The sequence below is a fragment of the Mirounga leonina genome, unplaced genomic scaffold (assembly GCF_011800145.1).
Source record: "Mirounga leonina isolate KUSES-001 unplaced genomic scaffold, KU_Mleo_1.0 Mir_173, whole genome shotgun sequence".
Taxonomy (NCBI): Eukaryota; Metazoa; Chordata; class Mammalia; order Carnivora; family Phocidae; genus Mirounga; species Mirounga leonina.
Genome location: NW_023270447.1, coordinates 93,667,940 through 93,694,248, shown reverse-complemented (window position 1 = coordinate 93,694,248; position 26,309 = coordinate 93,667,940). Strand labels below are relative to the sequence as shown.

At 59.3% G+C, this 26,309-nt stretch overlaps 2 protein-coding genes across 4 annotated transcripts; one reads left to right on the top strand and one right to left on the bottom strand.

The window, feature by feature from the left end:
• Positions 1-998: 998 nt before the first annotated feature.
• On the bottom strand, positions 999-14,677 carry UBE2J2 (ubiquitin conjugating enzyme E2 J2). 3 transcript variants are annotated; one of them, XM_035020068.1, is made up of 7 exons: positions 14,591-14,677; positions 9,747-9,877; positions 8,768-8,808; positions 4,116-4,218; positions 3,898-4,036; positions 3,420-3,500; positions 999-2,608 (listed from the first exon to the last, which is right to left on the bottom strand). In XM_035020068.1, exons 2-7 carry the CDS (start codon positions 9,875-9,877, stop codon positions 2,324-2,326), a joined length of 780 nt encoding a protein of 259 aa, XP_034875959.1. In that variant the 5' UTR covers positions 14,591-14,677; the 3' UTR covers positions 999-2,323. The 3 variants fall into 3 exon arrangements, with proteins under 3 accessions (XP_034875959.1, XP_034875958.1, XP_034875960.1); XM_035020067.1 differs by having other exon boundaries at positions 14,509-14,671; XM_035020069.1 differs by lacking the exon at positions 14,591-14,677 and adding an exon at positions 14,206-14,321.
• On the top strand, positions 13,887-26,022 carry SCNN1D (sodium channel epithelial 1 subunit delta). The gene is given in 17 exon segments (XM_035019050.1): positions 13,887-13,927; positions 14,272-14,921; positions 19,229-19,472; positions 19,633-19,918; positions 21,690-21,858; positions 21,861-22,059; positions 22,614-22,821; positions 22,931-23,106; positions 23,273-23,361; positions 23,436-23,504; positions 23,507-23,598; positions 23,724-23,822; positions 24,182-24,299; positions 24,419-24,497; positions 24,582-24,679; positions 24,811-25,070; positions 25,175-26,022. Coding segments are annotated over 17 exon segments (3,180 nt in total). The 3' UTR covers positions 25,478-26,022.
• The last annotated feature ends 287 nt before the right edge of the window (positions 26,023-26,309 follow it).

The window sequence follows — 26,309 nt, the reverse complement described above, 5'->3', positions numbered from 1 at the left end:
GAGGGGAGGCCCAGGCCAGCAGCCGCTTCTCTGTACCCAGACACTGGGCATTGTCCCCACAGCAGTCTGCCCCCCATGACGGTCGCTCCAGCCTCAGACCCAGACCCAGACCCCTCGGCTGCATTTGCAGTTTCCAGTCTCAGACTTGGGCCTGGGGAAGCTTCCTGGGGGAGATGCTGGCAACGCCCTTTGCAAGACCACTCTCCACACCTCCAGGACTCCTTCACCTGTGTCCATGCAGCCCGAGTTTGGTCAGGGGCTTCCTCCCTGAATTAAGAGACTCCAAACACGGCTTGCACTCAGCGGTTCAGCTGGGACAACTACTGGGGACGCCCAACGTCCACCAGGGACTCCACACAAGAGGGAGGGGCCGGTGACCCCTCCGAGGGAGAGCAACATGGACACGGGGTCAGACGTGTAGACCCACAGGACAAGTTCACCTTTTTTTTAAGCAATCTCTACACCCAACGTGGGGCTCAAACTCACGACCACGAGATCAAGGGTCACCTGCTCTTCCGAATGGGCCAGCCAGGCGTCCCAAGGTCATCTTTCACCTTGGGTCACTGCAGACAGCTTGCCGCCTTGGACACTGGGTGAAGGCTTTGTACAGCACGGATCATTTCTACCGCTGACAAGGGTTTTTAATAGTTGAGATTTCACATACGGCGCGGAAATAACCCACGTTAAGTAAAATATTTGCTATGTAATCTGCCTCCTCAAAACCTCAGGAAACATTAAGTGTTTGGATCAGATCCGGCCATGGACAGAGGGTAAGGCCCGGCATCCAGCACAGCAGAGGAGGCCCGGCGGAGCCCGCCCCCGCCTACCACCGCACGCAGGGGTCCAGGCCCAGCAGTGTGGCGCTGCTGCCGGGGCCCATGGCTAGTCACGGGGCGCCCCCCCACAGGCCAAGCCGCTGGCCTGCCCGTGGGCGAGCCTGGCACTGGGCCGAGATGGACTTGCACTTCCACCAAGAGACTCAAACAGCACAACATTTAGGAACAAAGATATAATGAAAGATTTTTTTCACAAGAGTGGGTTAAATACACACAAGTGGTAAATTATAGAGCAATTTTAAATAAACCGATCAAAAACCAAAGAATGTCGAAGATGTACAAGAGTGTGGCTGCACTTGAGGCTGCTGTGGCCCCTGGAGTTCTGAGATCACAGCCCCTCAGCCCGGCACCCACAGACACAGTGCTTTCGAATGACGTGCAAGTGAAATCATCAAACAGGCGCTTGATGGAAGACGTCGGCAGCCAGGGGTCCAGCTCCACCCCACCGGCCCTGCCCTTCCTGGGCAGCCTTCACTTCCCGTGATGCCCAGTCCGTGTGTGATCTTCCAGGGCAGAGCCCATAGCAGACATGGATCAGCTGCGAAAAGGAACATGTGAGCCTATCTTTAGGGTAAAGCAAAGATCTGGACCAAGTGTGAGGGGAGCCCCAAAGTGCACAGAACCTGCCTGTCAGGTGCAGATCCCCGGGGCGCTGCTAGGGTCAGAGGAAATGTCCTGTGGGCACCAGGGGCCACCCCCTGCAGCATCCGGGAACCTGGAGGTGGCAGTGGGGGGCCCAGCCTGGCACGGGTGTGGAGGCAAGGAGGTGGGGGGTGGTGAACTGGAAGCAGCCTTAGGGACCGCACAGGACATGGTGGCTCTTCAAGTAAAGGGTGCCACCTTGTGGTCAGACAGCAAGCAGCTGCTGGATTTCAACTTGAGCAAAACAAAGAACCCACTTTCCTACAAGAGACTGCTGCTTTCCAAGTGAACAAAACACATTTCAAATGCGGAGGCCAAGCCCCACGTCTCCTGGACCCAATCTGTGGCTGTCCTTGGCCAGCCCCTGGGCCCCACGGCCAGGCCCCCTGCCCCTGCCAGCTGGGCGCAGCTGTGGAAACTCCTCCTGCCTGCTGAGCCAGGGCTCCGCTGGACCAAGAATGCACGCAGAGTATTTGATAATCGAGTTTTGTATTTTTAAGTGACCAAATCTAATAAAATGAAAAACATGTTTACTAAAACAGGTCCAAAAGACGATACAGGAGATAAGCTATAAAACCAAAGCGTGAGGCCCCTCCTCCTCGACACCCAAGCTCCATGGTCCCCAACGACCCCAGAGCGAGGACAGGGAGCTGAGAATCTTGCATCTCCTCTAAATCCAAATTACACACTTTGGTTTTTGTTTTCCTTTTCAAGGTTTTTAAAAAGCTAACCCCAGGAGTCAGGCAGGTCCACCCTGCGCTCGGCGGCATGTCCAGCCAGCCCATGGCAAGCTCGGGCCCAGTGTCCCTCGTTTTTGACCACTTCTGCCGGCCGTGGCATGTGGCTCACTCCTGCGCTATGCTTCTCAGCACATACTTGACCGTGTAGGCAAAAGCCGCAAACCCGACTATAACAAACAAGTTCGCCAGGGCGCCGCCCAGGAGTCCGTGGTGCCGGTTGGCCTGCTGGAGCCCCGCGAGGTGTGGCCCAGCCCCTGGCGCATGCCCATTGAGGAGCTGAAGCCCGTTCTGACCATGGTGTGTTTCCCCATCTGGAACCACATCTGGTAAGGGGAGAGCCTGGGGTCGGCTACTGAGTTCATCTTGGGCTTTCTGTTTTTGTTTAATTTCCTAAGATAAAAACAAAAAGAAACAACGGTTGGTCTAAACAAACGAGTTCCTTTAAGACTAGGGAGGGTTCTGGGGCGCCTGGGTGGCTCAGTTGGTTAAGCGACTGCCTTCGGCTCAGGTCATGATCCTGGAGTCCCAGGATCGAGTCCCACATCGGGCTCCCTGCTCGGCAGGGAGTCTGCTTCTCCCTCTGACCCTCCTCCCTCTCATGCTCTCTGTTTCTCATTCTCTCTGTCAAATAAATAAATAAAATCTTAAAAAAAAAAGACTAGGGAGGATTCTAAGATCCACCACAAAGACTTGTGGGGCCAGCAGTCGCCAGCCCCATGTATTCGATCCTGATACCCACTGTCGGAGGTGGGGGCTGCTGCTAACCCTGTCTTACAGATGAGGGGGCCCGGGGACTTGTCAAAATCACCAAGCCTGCACCTCTCAGGGCCTAGACCGAGCAGGTCCAAGTGACACGGAATCACCGTGGCCTCAACCTTAGTGCAGCTCACCCTGCCCCTCCTGGCCAAGGGCCCTCCCTGCAGCTCAGCAGCCCACCTGAGGAGCTCCACACCCTGACGTCCAGTTCCCTTTCCCTGGCCTCTCCAGCTCCAACCCCAGCGTCCAAGCCCCCCTGACCCTGGGCACCTGGCGGAGGGGGGGCGGGGCTGCGCCTGCCACTTAGCTCCTGCAGGTGCCCGTGGGCACAGGTGCCCTCCGTGCTGTGTGTCTGCAGCACAGAGACGCAGAGCAGCACCGTCTTCTCTTTGGAAGATTCCGGTGTGCAAGGGGGTAGAACTGACTGGCAGCCCCTGTTCCTTACCTCCACGACTTCAGGGAATAATTCACCAAAGACTTTGTCTTTCAAATTAAATGCTAAACTTTGTGCAGCCAGTTGTCTTTTCTAGGAAGAAAGAGAAGGGAAAGAATCAGCCCGAAGATAAACTTCAATTCTTTCAAATTCTAAAGACGGTTTTATCCTCAAAAGCCGCTATCTTCACATTGTTGAAAATACTCAATAAACTCACTCTTCACAACAAACTAATTTAGTCTTATCAAGGCTTATTTTTCTCTCCGTTATCATCAATTAGTAACATTAAACTTGAGTCCTACTTAAACAATAGAAAAATAAAACCAGTGGTGTTGCCTGCCCCTCCCAAGACCCCTGAGGAGGCTCGGCCTGTTCTTCCCGCTGCTGATGAGAACGAGGAAGCCCAGAGCAGCGGAGCAGCGAGTGTTCCTGGGGAGCAAGGACATGAGAGGGAGCCCCCCAACACGCGACCATGCCCTCCAGCCCTCACCGTGAAGTCCGACGTCTCTATGCTGCCCAGGGTGGGGCCCTTCTCCACCATGAAGCTAAGGAGCCCTGTCAGGATGGTGGAGACAGACCAGGCCGGGTTCCACGTGTCTGGGTGGAAATCCGTGATGGAAAGACACAGCCTGAAAAACAGGGACCCACTCAACAGAGCTCACCCCAATCCGGACCCCACTCAACACTTGAGAAGCAAAAATGCCTTACCTTGTATTGCACTTAAATCTTCCATTGGGCGTTATCATATAAATACTAGGAGGTTTAAAAGGAAATTCTCTGGGAAAAACTAGTTTTCCATGATAATAACCACCTATATCAAAACAGAGAAAGAGCCTTGTCATGGTCCACAGTGCAACTCCTGTGGGGGGAAACCCCTCCCACTCAGCCCCATGCCAGCCCTCAGGCTGGCATCAATACCCTTGGCCTCCCATCCCACCCCACCCGCTCTTCCCCATCTCTGTGCCCACCAGCTGACCACCCCTGGAACACAAGAGTCTTGCTGGAGGTCTCACTGGGGGCACAGGACATCCCCTCTCTCACTCAGAGCACAGCATCAGAAAAGAAGCTGCACCGAGCTCCTCACTGGCCCCCGCCTGCCGCCCTCCCCAGCATGTCAGCGGAGGTCACCCCTATTCAGATCCCCTCCCTCCTGCGCTACTCATTTCTCCTTCCCCACCAAACTACACCCAGCAGCAAGCAAACCTGCCATCATTTCTCCCACCGTAAAAACACAAAAGAACAAAACTCCAGCCACCACCCCCCTGGGATGCCTGCCAATGGCTCACTCTTCTTTCTGTGAAATTCCCGGAGAGCTATGCCCAAGTCCACCCTGCCGAGGCCATGCAGGCAACGCTGCCCAGACGGGTCCAAGAAAGAATTCCAGCTAGTTCCCCCAAACAGCAATTCCATCCTCTTGGGCGTTCAGACTAAAATCTGGGAGGCCCCACTGCCACCCACCCACCCCCTGGCCCTGCCATTTCACACCTATTCCATTAGCAAATCCTCTTGGCCACACCTTCAAACTGATCCGGACCAACACTCTGGGTGACCTTGCTAGCTTCATGGCCTTCAGCCCTGCCCGCTCAGCTCCCAGTCCCACTGGCCATGCCTACCTGAGGCCTCACACCCTCTCAGGGCTGCACCTGGGAGCCTTTTGGAAACGCAGAGCCTTGGGCCACCACGGGCACGTTAAGTAGAAGTAGGACACGCACTGACACGATACCTGGGGATGTCTGTATGCCCACGTGCTTGCACAGTGAGGCCTCACGGGCTGCCCTCACCTCCACCTGGTCTCCCCGCTGCCCCCGGGACCCTGGGTGTGGTCCCACTTCAAGGACTGGGGCACACTAGTCCCAAAGAGTCACACATCACTGCTCCAAAGCCACTCTTGGGTAGGGCCCCCCCCCCCATCTGGGCTCCCCGCCCCCTCACAGGAGTGCGGTCTTCTACTCCAAGCTCTGCCAGTGGTGGACGGATGACATGAGCCAAGTGTCCCTCGTAAGGCCAACCCAACAGGCCAACAAGTCCACCAGTGACAAACTAACACTATAAATGACACTCAGAGCGCACACACTCAAAATCACTAAAAAAAGAAAGCCAAACTGGGAACTAGGCAAGTGACACAAACAAGGGCTTTTCCTAAGAGGAAGCAGGAGGAGTCAATGCGCGTTTGAAATGGTCTGGCTCAGCGCTACACCAGAAATGGCTGCCCCGTGTAGCTTCGGGGGTGGGGTAGTGGGAAGACACTGCCTCGAGGCACGGTGTGCACCTGCCGGGGAACAGAACTCTCAATACCTGCGCTGACCCGGCGGCTCGACCTCCTGCGATCTACTGGACAGATGCTAGGTGAAAACCTTCCACCGAGGGAAGGGCTCCATGCAGGAGCCAGGCAGAGGCAACACAGGGAGCAAACCGGAGAAGCGAACAGCAAGTTGCACGACATGCGGCAGGCGGCGCACGCAGAGCCACAGAAGCATGCCATCCTCCACATCTCGGTGCCCCTTACAGTGCAGAAGATGAATCCTGGGAGGATCTGTGCTGGAGGGGGGCCCAGGAGGGCTCATCCTGAGAGGTGAAGAGGCCAAGCAGGGAACATGGGAGGACAGAGCGTCCAGGGAGGGCAGGGAAACAGTGCAAGGCCAGCAGCTCCCACATCCTTCATTCCAAGTGTCCACAGGGCACGGAGCGAGGAGCACAGCCTTGGCCAAGCCCTGGGGACAGAAACTACAGAGAGCACTGTGGCCCTGGAAGGAGGCCAGGGAGAGCACCCAGCACGATGCTGCCCTTCAACACTGCCCTTCCTCCACCGAACTGCTTTTGTAACGAAGTGGGGAAAAAAGAAAAAAATCCCCAGGCCACAGCTGTGCCAGACCGTTCCTGGGTTCTCTACTGTTCCACTGACCTGCATTTCCACATTTCCCTCCAGTCTGCTCACTGAAACTACACAAGTCTGAAAAATCAAGCAGAGTGACTCCTCCCACTTTATTCTTGTTTTAGCTATTCTAGATCCTCTGCCTTTCCGTGTATGTTCTAGAATAAAAATCTAATAAATCTGTGTATGCCTACAAGAAACTTTTATTACGACTTTGATAGGATTGTGTAAAATCTACAAATCAATCCAGGGAGAATCTTCAGTGACACCCACACTAGCAGGAGGCCGCTTCAGAACTGTTAGGGTTGGTGCACCTGGAGTGCACTGTGCCAAGCAGACAGGGACAGGGACAGGAGCCATGAGAGACTGAGAAGGAAGGGTCAGGACACCCAGAAGTCAGAGGAGGAGCAAGTGAGGAGAAAGCCAGAGTCGATACCACTAGAGTCCACAGAACCCCAGACACTGAGGCCTGAGATCTGTCCCTCGGACTGGCAGTTCAGAGGGGTCCCTTACCGACCCAGGTGAGAGCGGTCAGCAGAAGGAAGGGCTGCAGGCTGCAGTGTAGCCCTGAACGGAGGAGGGGATGGGCAGCAGGGGAGGGCAGTGAAGGGAGAGGAGGCAGAGTACGAGGAGGAAGAAAGAAAGGGGAGGAGGGGCAGCAGGAAAAGCTCTGTGTCTGAAGGGAATCTTGCTGGCAGCCTGAGGGCCAGAACCAGCAGGGAAATGCACAGGGGAGTACCAGACACCAGGAAGCATTCGTGACAGGCTGGGGCCTGAAAAGAGGGCACCTCTTTCTGCAGAGACAGGAGACCCCATGCTAGCCAGGGCCTGGGGGGTATGGGGGTCTCCTGTAGTCCCAGCCCTGCATGCCTTCGCTCGGGGCCGGCCCTCTCCTCTCCCCGCTGCCTCCACCCCTGTCCAGGCTCATTTCCAGCAGCAAAAGGCCTGGATACAAAAATTAGTAAATGCTCACTATTTATCCGGAAAATACTAAAACTACAAAAAAATAAACTTAAAAACCAGGCACAATGCACTCATGTCCTAGTGTGTCAGAAACACATATTTAACAAGCATTCTTTTTTTTTAAGATTTTATTTATTTGATAGGGAGAGACACAGTGAGAGAGGGAATACAAGCAGGGGGAGTGAGAGAGGGAGAAGCAGGCTTCCCGCCGAGCAGGGAGCCCGATGCGGGGCTCGATCCCAGGACTCCGGGATCATGACCTGAGCTGAAGGCAGATGCTTAACGACTGAGCCACCCAGGCGCCCCTATTTAACAAGCGTTTTTTTTTTTTTTTTAAGATTTTATTTATTTATTTGAGAGAGAGAGAATGAGAGACAGAGGGCATGAGAGGGAGGAGGGTCAGAGGGAGAAGCAGACTCCCTGCCGAGCAGGGAGCCCGATGCGGGACTCGATCCCGGGACTCCAGGATCATGACCTGAGCCGAAAGCAGTCGCTTAACCAACTGAGCCACCCAGGCGCCCCTTAACAAGCATTCTAACATGATCTGTCCAAACGGCCATAAAGCCCGTCTTTTGCTGCATTTCTAGGAAACCCACTGCAAGCCCATCAAGCCCACATGCCGCTGTTGGGCATTCGGGCAGTCCCCGGCATGTCACTATGAACACACCCAACCTACAAAGAGACTTCTGCACCTGTCTCCCTAGGACACATCTTCCCGTAACAGGGACTCCTGCATCAAAGGAGAGTTAGTGACATACAGGCCAAACATTCTCCTCCAGCAGCCGGGCTCTTTTCTAGTGAAATCTTATGCAAAAGCCCCATGTGGAGGGACATGTCACCTGAAGTGAGGACCCAGTGGCTAGAGAGCTGAAGGTACTGCCCACCTGGCCACAGCTCTGCCCTGGGCTTGTCCTGCCATGGCTCATCTCTCACCCTGGCCTAAACTCTGAGGTTGGTGCCAGGCTCCCTGCAGCCCCCCAATGTGCTGGCTAATCCCAGGTCTACTTTGTAAATGACACCAGAGGACCCTGAGTGGCATCACCGGATCAGCCTCAGCAGCAGTTAGGAGAGCAGAGGTGTCCAGCTGACCCAGAGCAGATCCTCCCTAAGCCTCAGTGCCCCATCCACAAAGGGGCCCAACCACTTAGCTCAGAGGGTGCAGCAGAGTGAGTGCTCCATAAATACACCTTTCCTTCCTCCGACAACATTCATGCTGGTCTGAACAAACCCCGGGAGAAACTGGCCGCACTGTCCTGCTCACCCGGTCTGTCTTCCAGCTCTCATCCTACTGATGTCAGAGGTTGGGTAAACCCTAAGACTTACAGATAGCCCCCAAAGACTGAACACAACGGCAAAACCAAACACTTCTAGGACCTGGAGAAATACTGGGATGGATTCCAAGGAAGTCCAATCTCACTAATGCACATCCAAAATAGGGCGTGATTCACAAATACCAAGTGTTTGACAGGTGAGGTCTATTCAGAAGGTAAAACGGCCTCTTGTTCCTCTCAGATTAAAGACTTACCTTCATAAGGGGTCATCTCTGGGCCTCGGACCACATAGTGCCTGAGGGAGAGAAGAAAATCAGCCAGCTCTGGGGATGACAAATTCTCCAAATTTAGAATCACTCCAAGGCTGGGGTTTGTAGGGTCCAGCCAACACCAGATATTCACAAATATTCAATAGGTGAACTTCTACTGTAGATGGTGTAGTTACTTTGTAACAGAATCTTAAAGACCGTACCTTGTGAGTTTTCCACAAAGTATTTTTATGTCTACAGTATGCAAGAAAGGAACCCTCTCTAACCATTACAGCCAAATGACAATTTTTCCAATGTTAATTTCACATACATTCTTGAGGTGTACTTGGAAACCTGCATTTTTCGGTGTGCCCAAGTATTACGAAGCAAGCCAAGCAGGGAACAGCTGGTGACATGAGGTGGCTCTGTGCCCCCAGCGTCGATGTTCTGGGAGAAGCAGGCCCGACCTCCAAGGGCTGACCTGCAGCAGGGGGAACAGGCACAGCCCATGCCCGTCACTGAGGTCCCCGCACAGAGACTCCACTTGCCCACGCAAACAAAGAGCTTCAGCTGTCCGTCAAGAGGTGTTTGAACTCAAAGATTTGCAAACAAAACAGAAAAGCACAAAGGAGAAAGTAGAACCAGCCAGAAATGCAAGACCAGACCATCCCTTCACAAACCCCTTGTCCCACAAACACCGTCTTACCGTTGTGGACCATGCAACACCCGCTATCTGCTGGCTGATAGTCTGACTCCAAAAACACTGTTAACCTATGTTGGCAGACCAGGAACAACCCTCAGAGCTAAGCACGTGACATACCCAGGAACATGGCCTTAATTTGTCACTGCTCCCAATTCCGGTGCCCGATTTGAGAACACTGGGTGGGGGCAGTGAGCAAGTGCACCTTTCCCAATGCCATGATGGGAGCCAGCAGAGAACCCAGATGCCAGTCAGTGTCAGGTGAATGGCAATGCAGAGCCTTACCATTCAAGAATATTAGAAGGGAGGGGCTCAGCACAGATATAAGGCACCGGGTCCTTCTTAATTCGAAGATAGTCCTGTTTCAGCCGCTGGGTCGCTGTTGTTGGAGCTCTTTTATTGCTGTTGCTGCTCATCTATGGAAAACAAACATTTCTGTTTACAACAAAGGAAAAGGCACGCCACTACTTTCCTCACCCGCAGACAGCTTCAGCAGCCCCGCACTTTTGCTTTCATTTCTGCAGCCCATCATCATGCACAGTCAATCCCAGCCACCCAGAACCCAGGCCTGTGGGTTGTCCTGACTTGCCCACCCACTCAGACGCCTGCAGGACTTGCAGATTCTCCTTTCCTGTCTGCCCTGCCACAACCTTCATTTATGTAATATCAGATACAAAAATTAAGGGGAAAAAAAAAACCCAAAGCCTCACTCCTGTCCTCAAAGAACCAAAATGGGAAGAAAAACATCTCTAATTTTTTTCTTTTTAAAGATTTTATTTATTCATGGGCGCCTGGGTGGCTCAGTCGTTGAGCGTCTGCCTTCAGCTCAGGTCATGATCCCAGGGTCCTGGGATCGAGTCCCACATCGGGCTCCCTGCTCAGCGGGAAGCCTGCTTCTCCCTCTCCCACTACCCCTGCTTGTGTTCCCTCTCTCACTGTTGAAAAATAAATAAAATCTTTAAAAAAAAAAAAAAGATTTTATTTATTCATTTGAGACACAGACATAGAGACAGAGAGAGAGCATGAGCAGGGGGAGAGGCAGAGGGAGAGAGAGAAGCAGGCTCCCTGCTGAGCCAGGAGCCTGATGTGGGGCTCGATCCCAGGACCCTGGGACCATGACCTGAGCCGAGGGCAGACGCTTAACCATCTGAGCCACCCAGGCGCCACGAAAAAATCTTATTTAAAGGGTTCTAAGTAGAGGTGTGCTAAAGCCAGCCTGGACCAGTGCTCCTGGATGTGCATATCTCTCCAACTCTGTGCTAATGAAATGTTTATACCATGGAAATCAGGATGCACCCCAAACCAGCCCCCCGCGAAAGCCTGTTGTTAAACATTTTCCAACATATCTACCGCTGCACAAACGTGGATGGGAGGAACAGGGGAGCAGAGAAAGGGCCTCTCCCTGAGACTGGAGAGAGAGGGGACCCTTGAAAGTATGACACCCATGCTGGGAAGAGGGACAGAAGGAGCTACAGGGACTTGGGCAGCATCATGGGTCCGAGGAAGAGTACTGGGCCCCTGTGTACGGAGCCACAGCACAGTAAACGGCGCCTGACGAGGCTGGCCAGGGAGGCAAGGCCAGGCGGCCACGCCGCAGAGCAGAAAGGTTTTTAGGCCCAGGCCTTGAGGGAGATCAGACTTTCTGTTAGAAAGATCACTTGGACACGAGGCGCCTGGGTGGCTCAGTCGGTTAAGCATCTGCCTTCGGCTCAGGTCATGATCCCAGGGTCCCGCATCGGGCTTCCTGCTCATCGGGGAGTCAGCTTCTCCCTCTCTCTCTGCAACCCCATCCCCACCACTCATGTGTGTGGGCACTCTCTTCTCATATAAATTTAAAAAATCCTAAAAAAAAAAAGATCACTTGAACAGTTCAGTGAAGGTCGAATGGGACAGATGAGATGGCATGGGAGGGACAGGACAGCACTGAAGGCTAAGGACCAGGAGCGAGGCCTCAAGAGAAGAAACATGGCCTGGCTTAGGGGGCCCTGGGACACTTCAGCTATGCTCAGAGGCAGAGGGGAGGGATGGTGAGAGAAGACACAGAGCTCCCCACCCTCACAGACATCAGATCAGCTCCAACTCAAACTGCTATATACACTGAAGTTTCCCATAAGATAGCAAGGCAAAAAAGTTCTGCTGCTAAAAATAAAGTGTGAAAGCCACTGGTCTAAAATATGATAGAGACAGAGGACACGTAGGGGTACGCAGGAATGGAAAGGAGACAGTGGTGGCCAATCGGAGCCATACCTGTCCTGCTCTCCCCCGTGCTACGGACACAGCCACTCAGCAATCTCAGCCCATCTTGCCAACGCCCTGCACATCAGCGGTCAGGATCTCCACCCTGACCTCTGACCTGCACAACCCTGAAGTCACTCCACCCCCAACCCCCACCACAGTGCTTGGCCCTCCTCATCTTCACCTCAGGGCCTCTGTGTGCTCATTTCCCTAGCGACGGCTCCATCAGGTCAGAGGTCTGTGGACTCCCGCCCCTTTGCAGGCTGAATTCCCCTCAGAGCACTAAACCCCTAGGCGACAACCAGGGCTCAGTGTGCTCACTCTACACCCCAAGGCCTGCAGAGCAGTCCTCCACACACCACCGCACTTCTCTGGGGCCCCTAAACTTCAGGGTCTCTGTTCTCCTCCTTCTCCCATCCCCACTCCACTCACCCTAATGCAGGGTCCCACTATTGTTCCCATTAACCACCACAACAGCCTCCCAACTGGCCTCCCAGCTTCTAGTCTCACCCCATTTCTGTACACTTAAGTCAGATTAACTTTCTCCACCCACAGTTCTGATCACAGCATTTCAAGATTCCCCCAGAGCCAAGCCCTTGACAAAGAAGCCCCAGCTAGCCCCCTCCTAGTTCCCCACTCCCAAATCCCCTCCTCATCCTAACCAGATGGCTGCTTCTCAGCCTGGTCTCTACTCGCAAAAAATTCACTTAGGTTCCTCCTGGCCTAGCTCTTCTAGGCCTAGCCAAGCTAAGTCCCTCAAAAGCCTCCCTGATTTCCCTTGCCAAATGCCTCCACCAGCCTCCCTGCGATCCAGCTCCACACCACTCAGGTGCCTGCCAGGCCCCAGCAGAGATACTGGTGAACGCACAGCGGGGAAGGCTACAGAACAGCCTGGAGAGGGATGCTTTCCCGTACAGCACTGCCCCCAAGCTCCTGGCCAAGCCAAGTGGGCCAGGCGGCTCACCCGGGACCAACACCTAGTAACAAACAGCAACAACCCAAAAGCAGAACCACCACACTGGACTTGTTTCTTTTAAATGTTCATATAAAGTCAGCACTCCGCCATATACAAAACAATTCACTGGATAACTCAAATACCACTGTGTTGGCACTTAATTACGTGGCCAGGCTGGATGCTTAATGAAGGCTACTGGACAGCCACACAAAATAGATGGATCCTGCCTGGCCAGTCACAAACGTCTCCTCTCATTCTTGCTCCCAAAGGCATAAACTTTAAAGTCACATTTATGATTCAACTACTCAGTTCGTGGAAAGGAAGGGCTCCCAACTGACCCCTCCTGTGCTTCAGTCAGTGATCTCACAGCCCCTCTAGTCTACAGCACCTACACACAGTAGGAAGCATGTCTCAAGTTCCCTGCAAATCCTACAGACAAGGCCCACAAAAGTGCATTATGCTGAACGAAACAGAGTGCAGACATTTAAGAAAAAATGGCACGAGGGGCGCCTGGGTGGCTCAGTCGGTTAAGCGACTGCCTTTGGCTCGGGTCATGATCCTGGAGTCCCGGGATCGAGACCGGCGTCGGGCTCCCTGCGCGGTGGGGAGTCTGCTTCTCCCTCTGACCCTCCCCCCTCTCATGTGCTCTCTCTCTCCTCTCATCCTCTCTCTCAAATAAATAGATAAAATCTTGAAAAAGAAAAAAATGGCACGAATAAAACATTTTCACATACAGAAGCTGAAGGAAAGCAGCCTGAACCATTATCACAGGGACGAGTCCCTTCAGCCTCATATGGACACAGGCTTGCCACCTGCCCAGCATCCATTCCCCGTTCCTTTCTTCTCCGCACATCTCTTCTGCTCCGTGTAAGCGTAAACTCAGGTGACAGTGTGGCAAGAGACCTTGGCCAGACTGACCCACTGGGCACGTGACACGTCCAAGCCCAAGACTTTCACGGAAGTTTGTGCACCGGCCTGGGCGGAGAGCTGCCCCAGAGGTCAACCCTTCAGAACAGTGCAGATGACGAACTGCAAGTTCCGTGCCTACTCGACACAGCCAGGCTTTCAAGCAGGCCTCCTTCCACCTAAGCCGGACTACGCTAAGCTCCCCCCACCTGGAATGGACAGAGCACCGCCCTCCCGCTGCTGGAGCGCCTTCTCACGCACTTACCAGCGCTACTCCCCCTAGGCTGTGGCCTTGCCTCGCTCTAGCTGCTCCTGCCTGGGCCCGGAAGATGTCGGGCACTGGATGCGAACTGAACAGACCAGCCAGGCGGTATCGACTGAAACGGGGGCTAGATGCCTGCACCTGGCTGGGCGCTGAGGCTGCAGGTAACCGGCAGACGTGCAAAGTGGGCGGGCACACACGAGCAGCGGCCGGGCCCAAGGGGAGCCACCCCGGCGCGGCTTCCCGCTCCTCCCGCCTGACTTTCCCCTCGGTTATTACCCAACAGGCACAACCCCACGCACGCCCATTCCTGCCGGGGCGCAGCTGAGGGGGCTGCTTCGGGCTGAAGCGGCCACCCCTCAGCGATCCCCGGGACATTTACAAACCAAGATCTACGCCGGCTAGTCCTGGACGAGCCCGCAAGCGCGCCACAGCGGGGGGCCTCTCCGCAGGAGCCCAGCCGTGGGGCCGACCAAGCCGCCAAGCTGGCCGAGGAGCTCCCCGGCCCGGAGCCCCGGGCGCCCCGCCGTAACCGACCGCAGCTTCCGCGCACGGAAGCTCCAGGCCGGGCCCCTCGAGCGGCAGATCGGCGGGGACAAGCCCTGCGACGGCCCCGTGCCCGGGCGCGGGCCGGCCCCGGCGGAGCGGCCGCGCGGCCGCAGCCCGGCTCGGCCCGCGCCGCCCCTCACCTCTCCCCGTCGCCGCGCGTGGGCCGCCGCCGCGCTCAGGCTCGCCGTGGTCGAGGCCGGAGCAGGGAGGGAAGAGCCTCACCGCGCCGGGACCGAGGCCACCGAACCGCCGCAGCGCCGCCGCCGCCTCAGCTTGCAAGATGGCTGTTCGCGGGGCGGGGGAGACGCATCCCCGCTTCCGATTCCGGTGCACGGCGCTCTGGGCGGCCGCTCTAGCCGGCCGGGCGGTCGTCGCCTGCGTCTCGCTGCCACCTCCCCCCTCTCGGCCCGGAACGCCCGCGCGTGCGCACTGGCGGGCAGCTCCGTGGGGCGGGGCCAAGGGCGGACGGTCGGCGCGTGCGCCCTGGCGGTCAGGGCCGTAGCGGGTGTGGGCGGTGTTGGAGCCCTGGTCTCCCAGGTGATCTGGTCAGGCGGTCAGGGCGCTGCGAAGCATCCTTCCGCCGTAATGCTGTCCGGCGGGCGGCCCCAGGGCTTGTCAGCGGCCGATGCGGTCCGTCCCAGAGCGGGGCGCGCCGTCCCGGGGAAGACAGGCAAGCCCAGGCCCAGGGTGACCCCCGAGGTGCCGGCGTGAACTCTGCTTTGAGTTCACTGGGACCCCGACTGTCCCACCGGCTACCTTCCAAAGGATGGGGCCGATCCGGTCTGGGGGGCCCAGTCCTGGGCCATGTAAAGGAGAGCACCCGAGGCACTAGGGTCCCCCGGCCCCATCGGTGACTGAACCCCGCTCGGGCCCCTGAGGGTCACGTCCTGATTGGCCTTGTCTGGCCACCAGTGAGGCGCGGGGACGGGGAGCCCTGCGAGAACCTGTGCCAGGTGGGGGTCTGCCCTGGGCAAGCCTGTCCAGCCCCTGCCCGTGGGGGAGAGCCCGCCTCATAAAAATAGTTCCACTGTTTCCCCAACTGAATTTTCCACCCAGCCCATGAATAGGGTCATTATGCAACAGTGGACGCTGCACTGAGGCTTGCTTTCTGCTCCCACGGTCCCCTCCCTGGCCTAGGGGAGGGGGAGGCAGAGCTGGCCACCTGGCCATGGGAGTATGCCTGAAGCAGGCAGGTGGGGATACTGTTCCAAGGGCCAGTGTCCGTGGAAAGGACCCTGACTGCGGAGGCCTGGAGCTGGTCCCCTCCACCTCCTCAAGTCTGCCACGAGGGAAGGCTTGGAGGGACATGAGGATGACACACAGGAGATCGTAAAGTTGGTGTCTGAATTTGGGGTGGGCGAGGCAGCTGAGCAAGCCAGCATACTGCGAACAGCCCTCCCTGGAGAGAAAATCCAGGACAGGGCCAAGTGGGGTCCTGGAGTGTCCCCTCGTAGGTTATGTCAGGGGGAATGCTGCATATCAACTCTGAGGCAGGTGGTGGTCATCAGTCCAGACAGATCTGGAGAGGCCATTGCTGTGTTGGACTGTCTGGCCCTGTGGGACAGAGCTAGGGTTCTAGACCCTTCACCATTACCCCTGACTGCCTCTCGGCTTGGGCCACAGGTCAGCGAGGTGACTGGTCACACAACCATTGACAGTGGACACCGAGCACCGACAGGTCCAGCCGTGGCCACTGGCAGGAGACAGGCACCATGCTTACCCTTGAGTCTGGCCCACCCAGGGCATCTCAGGCAGGATCTGAGCAGCCCCAGGCCCTGGGCAGAACCCAGAAGGCGTGCTCATCGTCCATCCGCAGCCAGGTAAGTCAACCCGCGGGAATGCAGCCTGCTTCTGCCTCCTACCACATCACCCATCCCTGGCCTGCCTTCCTTCTGGGGCTGTTAGTTTCCAGAGCTCAGCCGCCTGCTGCCACACTCAGCATGGTGCCTTCACTCCTCCACCTCCCCCAGGGGCTCCGCCATCCCCACACGGGGCGGGCCCGGCTGTTTTTAGCACATGGAAAGTTATGTAAGGGAGGCCACTCCAGGGCACCTGGGGTTCAAGCCCAGGTGCGTCTGACACAAACCCACACGCACCTGCAGAGCCCAGGCAGTGACAGTGTGGGGCTGGGGCCTCAGGCAGGTAGAGGCCCTCTCCTGCCTCAGTTTGTCCCTGTGTAAAATGGGGGTGCCGACTCATGTGGGAGCATCTTGATGGGAAGACTCAGCTCAGAACCCCTCAGCATCAGCCCCCAACCTCCTGATCACCAAGCACCCCTGAGTCACACCTAAGGGAGAAGAAGGTGCCCAAGACAGATGTGGCCGGCAGGTGCTGCCAAGACCCTCACCCTACCGGCCCCGCATAGGCTGCCTTCCAGGTCAGCAAGGCCCAAGCTGCCCAGCCCTCTGGCCATAGAGCTGATGGCCTCAGCAGTCGAGACAGGAGTGGGCAGCTAGGCTGGCGGCAAATGACAACTGAGACCTTCTCCAACCCCAAAGCCACCCTTTTGGAGCAGAAGCTGGAGCTAGCGCTCTCTGCCAGACTTCCTTCCCACCCCTCCCACCGCTGCCAATGGCCAGGCTGCAGGAAGAGGATGGCTGTCTTCTCTCTTGAGCATCTTGGGTGGGGGGGCCCACGGCTCTGTGTCGGAAGAGCTATCAGGAAACCAAGAGTGTTAGAATCAAGAAAACATCTCCCTTACCAGTTGCTGCTACCCCCGCCCCAGGGCGGGACTTGAAGGCCTCAGTCACATCTGACTGGGAGGGACCGTCTGGCCAGGCTCAAGAGAGGGTCCCAAAGAGCCAGCCCGGAGGTGACCAGGCAGGAAGTGTGCACACACCCCAGCCCTTCCAGTGGGAGACACCTGGCCAGACCCCGAGCCCCACCGGCCCCCAGCTGGCTGGAGGCATCTCAGGGAGTCCCCTCTGTGCTCACTGGAGCTGCTGCTTAACCCTGTGGTCAGTGTTTGGAGGGGGGGAGAGGTTCCACATTTGCACCAAGAAGGCCCCTCACCCTCCTAGAAGCAGGTGGGCCAGCCTCCAGGCCCAGGGAGGACGACCCCCACCTGCCCACACCCACCAGGAATCCGGTACATACGCAGAGCCCACGGGCTCAGACTTCACTTCTGTCATACCAGAGTCCCCTAGGACCATCTCTAAGCTGCCCCTGAGGAGGGGGGGCCACCCACAGGTGAATAAGCTGAGCCTGGGGGCCCCATGAAACAGGACAGCCCCAGCCTGGAAGGGGATGCCTTGGCACCCCTAGGCCCAGCGTCATGAAGGCTCCCACTCAAAGTCCCAAAGAGGGGTTGTACTCGAGATTGGGGCCAGCCATCCTACTGTCCTTCTGGGGAGAGGGTGGAAGACGTGGGACCACCCACCTGTCCCTTCTCTGAGGCGTCCTCACATCCCTTCACTACAGCTATTGAGGAGCGACCACGTGGGCCTACACTGTGCCAGGAGCTGGGGTCACCCTGTCCTGCCCTAGCCTGCTCTTCCCAGGGCCAGTGAGGCCTGGGGAGGCAGGAGAAGGGATGCACCAGGAAGGGAGGAGGGGGCTGCCAACCTCAGTGCCGCTGGATGCAGTCTCTCTGTCCTGCTGAGGCAGCCAGAGACCTCTCTGCCCTCCCAGAGGTGGGCTCTGGGGTGACCTCCTCCCCTCCCCACTGGTCGCTGATCCCTGGCCCAGGCGCCTTATGCTGGCCCCTCGGCAGTTCTCAAGCTGTTTCCCCAGGAGGAGGGAAGGGAGGTTTGTGCCTTCTGCCTGGATGATCTGTGACTCAAGCCCCTCATCATCACAGGCATGCCTCTGCCCCTGGCCAGGGCTCCCTCTCCCACAGGAAGGTGGGGGCTCCTATTCCCTGTGAGCCGCCCTTGGCTGGAGGGGACTCTGGCCAGACCTGAGCTCCCCAAGCCCGGGGTCTCCAGGCCCCTCCTTCCTGGCAGCTCCCTTCTTCAACCTCCTGAGCTGGGAGCCACAGGTCACTCCTGTTCTCATTACCCAGAGCACCCGGGACCCTCCTCTGCTGCTCACGGGCCTCCCCCAGGACAGTGTGCCGCCCTATCCCACAGAGGAAAATTGCTCAGTGGCAGAGGCCTGAGACATCCCAGGCCTGTGCTGAGTCTGGAGGGTCTGATGCGGGGCTCAGGGAGGGGGTAGCCACACCAGTGATACCAGCTGGCCCCACCCCTGAGCCTTGAGCAGGAAGAGGAAAGTAAGGCCCATTTTGCACTTGAGCTAATGGACTCCGAGAGGTTAATTTGGGCAAGGTCACACGATAAGTGACAGAGCCACGATGCGCATCCACAGCCAGGTGAGCCCAGGGCCTGTTCTTCCCCAGGCGTATGACTTCCTCCTCCCAGACATCACCAGTGACCATCTGCCTCCTTCCAAAGCCACAGGCTGATGACCTCACCCCTCCTCAGAGCCAAGGCCCCACCAGCAGGGCCTACTGGAAGTGAGGCTCCCTCCCTCATCCCAGTCCAGGCCCTCTGCACTGATTTGGGGTGGGGTGTCAGAAACTAGAGCTTGCCCCGGGGGGGTGGGGGGCAGTAGGGCCTGAGCCACACCCTCAAACCTGGGACCAGGCTGAGGGTCTGCTTATTAGGGAGGGTGAGACCACCGGGTCATCCTGGGGACATGCTGGATCCCCCACTGGGGCCAGAGGTGGTGGGTCATCCTGGGACGGGGGTTAACTGGGTGTCCTGCCTTCAGCCACACTGAGGCCAAGGACTTCAACCCCCAAGACGGTGTGATCCGGACCCTGAATGTGCTGTGTGTTCTTAGCACGTATATGGCCAAGACGTGGGTGTGTCATCTTTGCGGGCGGGGTGTTGTCTTAGTAAGTGGTGTGGTCAGCAGTGGCCTTCTCGTCTGCTGGGAAGAGTGAACTGTGGGCCACATGGCACCAGGTGTCCTCTCCACACCCCGGCCGAGTTGTTCCCACAGTCCGAGCCTGTCCCAGTGGCTGGCCCTACACACCTGGGTTCTGGGACCGGAGGCCCCTGCCCGGCGTCCCTTGGTCACAAACACCTGTGGTCCGCACGGACAGCGTGAGCCGGGCAGGCATCCCTCGCCGCCTGCCGGAAGGAGAGCAGGCAGAGAGGTGAGTGGCCAGGGCACACTGCTGGAGCAGGCAGAGCTGGTGTCGGACCCAAGAGAGGCCTGAGCTTCGGGAGGTGGGGGAGCAGAGGGTCTGCCCGGCGAGAAGCCGCTGAGCCGTGCAAGGGGGTCTCAGCCAACACAGGCCTCTCCTCTCCCTCTAGGAACCAGGAACCGCTCATCCCCAGGGCTCTGGGCAAGAAAATCTCACCCAGGGGCAGGACCCCATCCCTGTCCTCATGGCTTCCCCTTCCGGGTCCAGAGTGGGTGTGTCTGCCCCTGCCAGCCGGGCCCTGCCCTGCCCTGCCTCATCCCACGCCCAGCCAGCCTGTTATAAACAGGAGGCTGCCTGGCCAGTGTCGGCCACATCCCACTTTGTCTTGTCACCTGCTGGAGCTGCCTCACCACGGGAAAAAGGAGGCACCTGCAGAAGGAGGCTCCAGCTTCCAGGTACCAGAGGGCACCTGATGTGGGCTTCCTTTCCCATGCTGGGGGCGAGGGAAGGTCATGTCTCTCTCAGGGTCTCTTGGGCTCTCTCGAACCCGAAGTGCAGGGAGTTCTGTCCCACACGTCACCTTGAGCACAAAGGGCGAGAGAAGAGGGTCACGCGGTCCCCACTGACTGAGGGCTTGGTGACAGGAGTGCACCCCTGCTCCTGCTGTGTCTGAACCGAGGCACCTCAGATCCCTCGGTGCGTCTGGGGCCCTCTCTCCCAGGTGTCTGGACCCTGCCCTTCCCTCAGGAGGCCCTGGAGGCTCTCAGTGGTCCTCAAGATCCCCATCTGCAGGGCGTCCCCTTTTCCTACCCTGGTAGCCCCAGCCAGGGCAGGAGGGGGCTGGTCTGGGCTGCACGTCTGGAGGAGGGTAAACATGGTTACTGGAGTCAGAAAGAACCTTCTGGAACCCCTTTTGCCTAACCTATAACACACAGCCGAGGCCTGTCTCATCTCGGAGGCCCAGTGTGATCCTGGTGGACACACATGTGGGCAGAGCTCTGCACGGTGTGAGACCCAACGTGGGCACCCCCTGCCAGTACCTGCTCCTGGCCAGGCAAGTGGGAGGCCCGCAGACCTGAAGCCGGGCAGGAAGGCCAACCCACCCTCGCCTTGTACCTGTGGCCCCACGCCGCCGGCTGGCCTGCTCCCACACAGTTTCCCAGAGCACGTGGGAGCCGGCTGCTCAGGTGTGCCAGGCTGGGCGTGGGCTGGCTGAGATGCAGCGGGGGCTCAGATGCACCCCCAGGCTCAGCCCCCTCCCCAGGTTCCTCAGGAGGGGGCCAGAGCTCAGGAAGCCCCACCCTGGGTGCAGGAAGGCCCAGTGATTCAGACCAAGAGGCAGACGGTGTGGGAAGTCCCCCGGAAGCCCGTGTGGTGACTCCACACGTATTCAGGAGAGCAGGCGTGGCCTAGTCAGGGTCCCATGTCCCTGTGTGCTGGAGGGACTGGGGGTCCGGGGGCCCTGGGTCTGTGGCTCTACTTCTCTAGGGCCCTCAGGTCCCCACCACTGGCTAGCCCACGGGCCCCCTGCCCACTTTTCCTAAAGCCCAAGGTCCACAAACAGGGCTTCCCTGGGGACAACCTCGGTAGATGATGCCTCACCGGGTGCCCAGAGCACTGAACAGTCCTCAGGCCCGACCCTTGGCCCAGACGTGGCCGGAGCAGCCTGGTTCCGTCAGTCCCAATCAAACGTGGCCATCGTGGCCACTAAGGGTTGGTAGAGGCCATTGAGGCCCAGAGTCTAGTCTTTGTGGGGCCCCTAGACCTTCAACACTGGCTCGAGGCCCAAGGACACAATACAGTCCCTACCCCAAGCAGGTCACCCACCTGGCCTGCCCTTCCCTAGAGTCCCCTGCCCCACTTGAGTGGACAGTAAGCCTGTGTCCAAACAGTACCGGGCAGGGCTTGGACACCGTATTTCCTGCTGTCCCTGTCCCCACCGGCAGACCCAGCTCTGGCTGCAATAAGACTCACGTGCGGAGGCTGCCCAGTGCCCGGCCCAGTGTGGTGTGGGGTGGCTGCAGGGCCGGTCCCAAGCCCCCGATAGGGCCTCTTTTGAACATCAGCGGGCTGGGCGGTGCCGTTGGTGGCCGGGGGACACGACCGTCCCTGGAGTTCCCAGGGACAGAGAATGGCAGTCCTACCAGCCCGAGGTGAGGAGGCCTGAGTGGGTGTCAGGCTGGGCAGCAGGCGGGGGCCACACGGCGGCTTGCTCCTTGGCCGCAGGTGGGAGCCACGGCCCATGCAGCCGGTGGCTGCCCGACGTTCCGTGAGGCCCAGCGGCCCCCGCCACCACTGCTGGAGGGCAGGCCCAGAGAGAGGCTGGTGGAGCTGCACACCTCCTTCGGGGAGCTGTTCACCTTCTTCTGCGCCAACGCCACCATCCACGGGGCCATCACCTCGTCTGCTCCAGCCAGAACGGCCTCCAGATGGCGTCCTGGGGGCTGCTGCTGGTGGGCGCCCTGGGGGTGTTCTGCTGGCAGTTCAGGCTCCTCTTAGCACAATACTGGCGTCACCCAGTCATCATGACCGTGTCCGTGCACTCGGAGCTGAGGCTCTTCCCAGCCGTCACTCTGTGCGACATGAACCCACACAGGTGAGTGGTGCTGCCTCCCCACCTGTGCAGCCTGGGGGCACCTCCCCGGTGTGGTCACAGTGGAGGGCCCACCGGCTCGTTGATGACCCCACCCCACTGCACCCCTGCGCCCAGTCGGGAGCTCTGAGACCTCTGCTCTGGACGGTGGTGGTGGGGAGGGTGTTCAGGGACCAAGAAGAGCCAGCTGGAGCTTGGCGTGGTCAGTGCCCCCCAGACACCAGGTGCTGGGCAGCCTGGGAAGGGTGAGGGGAGGTGGGAGGGAGCTTTCCAGAAGGGCAGCCTGCAGCTAGGCTTCAGGTGGGGGGCGGGGGGCAGGAGAAGGGAGCAGGGCAGCGTTCCGGGTGGGGAGGCAACAGGAGCAAAGACAGAGGGAGCTGTGGCCAAGCCAGGAGGCTGGTGGAGTCCACACGGGGGGCGGGGGGCTTCTAGGCTTGACCGGCTGATTCTGGGGTCAGCACCGCGGGGATAGGCACTACCCTCCCCAGCAATACCTGGGGACTGATGTGGGGGCTCTGACTGAACCCACCCCTCTCCCTCGCCCTGCCACCCTCCAGGCCACGCTCAGCCCGCTCCCACCTGCAGGTACTCGATGAGTTTGCCCAAGAGAATATCCACTCTCTCTACAAATCCAACTTCAGCGAGAACAGGGACGTCCTCTTTGCTGACGCCCGGCTCCCACAGCCTGCCTTCTACCTGGACCGCGGGATCCGCCTACAGAGGCTGAGCCAACCAGGCGGCCAGAACAAAGTGGGTTTCCACCTGGTGAGTGTCCCTAGCCCTGCGAGGTCCCGGCACGCTGTCACCCGGCAGGGCTGTGAGTTGGGCGTGGACGGACGAGGAGGCCATGCTGAGCTGGCCCCGCTCCCCTCAGTGTAACAGCACCGGGGGAGACTGCTTCTACCGGGCCTTCTCGTCAGCCGTGACAGCCATCCAGCAGTGGTACCGCTTCCACTACGTGAACATCTTGGCCCTGACGCCCCCCGCCTGCGAGGACGGAGGCCGCTTTGTCTTCTCCTGCCGATTCGACGGCCAGGACTGCCAGGCCCGGTGAGTGGGCGCGGGGCAGCGGGCTGCTTCCCCACTGCGGGCGTGGGTGCCAACCCGGGGTCCGGCTGGCTGCACACGGCTTCGCCCAGAGGTAAGGCAGGCCACAGTCCCTCAGGCCTCACGCGATGGGGTCATGGGCTGCTACGAGTGTGGCCCCTGGTTCCAGGCACTTCCGAACGTTCCACCACCCCACCTACAGTAGCTGCTACAGCTTCAGTGGCGTCTCAGCTGCGCGGCACCCGGGCATCACCCATGGTGAGTGCCAGCCCCAGGCTGAGTGGGGCAGGGGGCGTCCATGCCAGCCGGGCCTCACCCCCTTCCTCTCCCAGGGATCAGCCTGGTCCTCAGGGCTGGGCGGCAGGACCACCTCCCTCTGCTGTCCACGGAGGCTGGCATCAGGTCATGATTCATGGGCATGACCACACGCCCTTCCTGGAGCACCAGGGCTTCAGCGTCCGGCCGGGCACCGAGACCACAGTCGGCATCCGAGAGGTGGGTGGGCCCCTGGGAGCCAGGGCAGAGGAAGGGCCCCAGGCCTCCCACTCCCGACATCCCTGCCCAACTCTGGGGCCCCCAGGGCTGGGACGGTGGGACTGAAGCATGCCCCCTCCCCTCAGGACAAGGTGCACCGGCTGGGGGGCCCCTATGGCCGCTGCACCAAGGGTGTGGAGGGCGTGGACGTGCAGCTGCTCTACAAGGCCTCGTATGCCCTGCAGGTGAGTGTGGGGCCGTCGGGGGACAAAGGGAGCGTCTCAGGAAGGACCAGGGGAGGCCAGGAGAGAGGTGGTCAGGGGAGGGGGATCTGGAGTCTGGGGGGGGTGGCCCCGGGAGAGGGAGGCCAGGGGAGGTTTGGGGCAGGGCCCAGCGGAGGTGGAGGCCAGCGGAGATGGAGCTGGGGAGTTGGGGGGCAGGAATGCCCAGGGGAAGGGGTGGCCGAGGGGGAGGGGAGTGGGGGAGGGTGTAGGGAGGGCAGGTGCAGTGCTGAGAGGGAGGTGAACCAGGCCCTCCTGCGGGCCCTGGAGGAGGGATGTCCGGCCCCAGGACCTTCAGCTCATGTCCCCCGCTGTCCCCCCAGGCCTGCCTCGTGTCCTGCTTTCAGCAGCTAATGGTGGAGACCTGCTCCTGCGGCTACTACTTCTACCCCCTGCCATCAGGGGCCGAGTACAGCAGCTACGCCAGGCACCCGGCCTGGGGTGAGACCCCCCGCCCCCGGCCACTGGGGTGGAGTGCGGCCAGGCACTGTCAACCTGCAACCTCTCCTCCACCCCACATCGGCCTAGTGGGTTCATCTGTGACACACAAACCCCGCCAGGTCATTGCTTCTACCGCCTCTACAAGGACCTGGGGACCCACCGGCTTCCCTGTACCTCACGCTGCCCCAGGCCCTGCAGGTGAGTGGCAAGTGTGGGGGCTTGGGGTCAGGGGTTACTGCCACAGCACCCCAGCAGGAGCGTAAGGGGGTCTGTCTCTCCCAGGGAGTCTTTCTACAAGCTCTCTGCCGGGACCTCCAGATGGCCTTCCTCCAAGTCAGCCGTGAGTGCCCCGAAGGGGTGGGTAAGGGGCAGGCAAGCAGGTGGGTCTCACAGGTCCCAAAGGCTCACCCTGGACCAGCTGTGCCCTGTGGTCCCTGCTCTTAACACTGGCTGCACAGCGTCCTGAGGGCTGCGAGAAGCTGCAGCCCCAGCGAGCCTTTTCTGTGCACAGGACTGGATCCTGGCCGTGCTGGGCAAGCGACGCCACAGGAGCCTGAGCCAGAGCCCAGGCCTCAGGTGGGTGCACTCCCCCTCCAGAGGCCCCTCCCTCTGCCAACCTTGTCCTCAGTACCCCAAAGAGGGGCCCTGCCGTGTGGGCCCAGGGCCCAGCCCCTCACACCTCTGCCTTGCCCCAGGAGCAACGTGGCCAAGGTGAACATCTTCTACCAGGAGCTCAACTACCGTACGGTGGACAAGACGCCCGTTTACTCGGTGAGCCAGCCGGGAGCCAGGGGCTGTGGTGGGGGCAGGACCGGCGGCTGGCCAGCCTGGGGCACAGCCCCGTGCACCTGCTGACCGCCCACTGGGGCCTGCAGGTGCCCCAGCTGCTTTCAGCCACGGGCAGCCTCTGGAGCCTGTGGTTCGGCTCATCGGTCCTCTCTGTCCTGGAGCTGCTGGAGCTGCTGCTCGACGCCATAGCCCTCATGCTCCTACGGGGCTGCCGCTGGCTCCGCAGAGCTCGGGGGTCCCAGCCAGGGGCAGCCACGGTGCCATCCCACGCCACGCCAGAAGCCAACCAGTTGCCCACTGACCGCAGGGATGACATTAATCATCTGGGGGGACCTGCTGGCCTCATCTCCCACGACGCTCCCCGGAGCTCTGGCAGGAGTCTTTGCTGAAGAGTTAGGCCAAGTGAGGGGCCCAGCCTCCCCACACCTGAGCCAGCCGGACTTGTTCTGATCCTGAGGGACATGGCAGCGGTGGGCTCTCCTGGCTGCCCAGGGTGAACTGGACCAGCCCCACAGAGCCACCCCAGCTAGCCAAGCCAAGCCCAGGGCCCAGGAAGCAGCACTGGGGTCTGCAGGCAGGCACCAGGGTGCCCAGCCACCTGCCCAGTGGCGGCCTCACTCAGGCACCAGGGCAGGGGGAGGGGAGCGAGTGTCCCTACCACTCTGGATTCCCGACTCTAGTCTGCTGCGTAGCTGTGTGTGCGCGTGCGAGGCGGGGGGGGGGGCCTCCACAGGAGAGTGTGCCTGTTTGGTCGGTGTCGTGTAAACGCGTGTACGTTTCTAAGTGTGTCAACATACCTGTGTATACCCGTGTGCAGGTGTGTGCAGGCATCTGGTGGAGCCTTCCTCAGCTCGGGGCAGCTGGGAAGAAGGGTCGGGCCAGGCCAAGGCACTTGGTGACCTTGGGCGGCTTTGTAATAAAACCAGCGATTCCACCTGGTGGCTACGGTGTGTGTTCCTCCCCGGTTACCCTTCCCGCGCGAGCGGAAAGCCCCGGGCTGAACCTCCACACTCCTTGGAACCACAAACACACTGTGGGGGCTGGGGGGCTGGGGGACAGGAGGACACGGTGCCCACGGCCAGCTTGCAGGGTCAGGGCTTGCCCAGGAGACGGGACCAGCCCCAGACCACCCTCCCTGGTTAGCATCCACCTCTACTACTCCCTCCAAGGGGCACGCTCCAGGCCACAGAAAGGCAGAGGGGCGAGGGGCTGGGGGCTGGG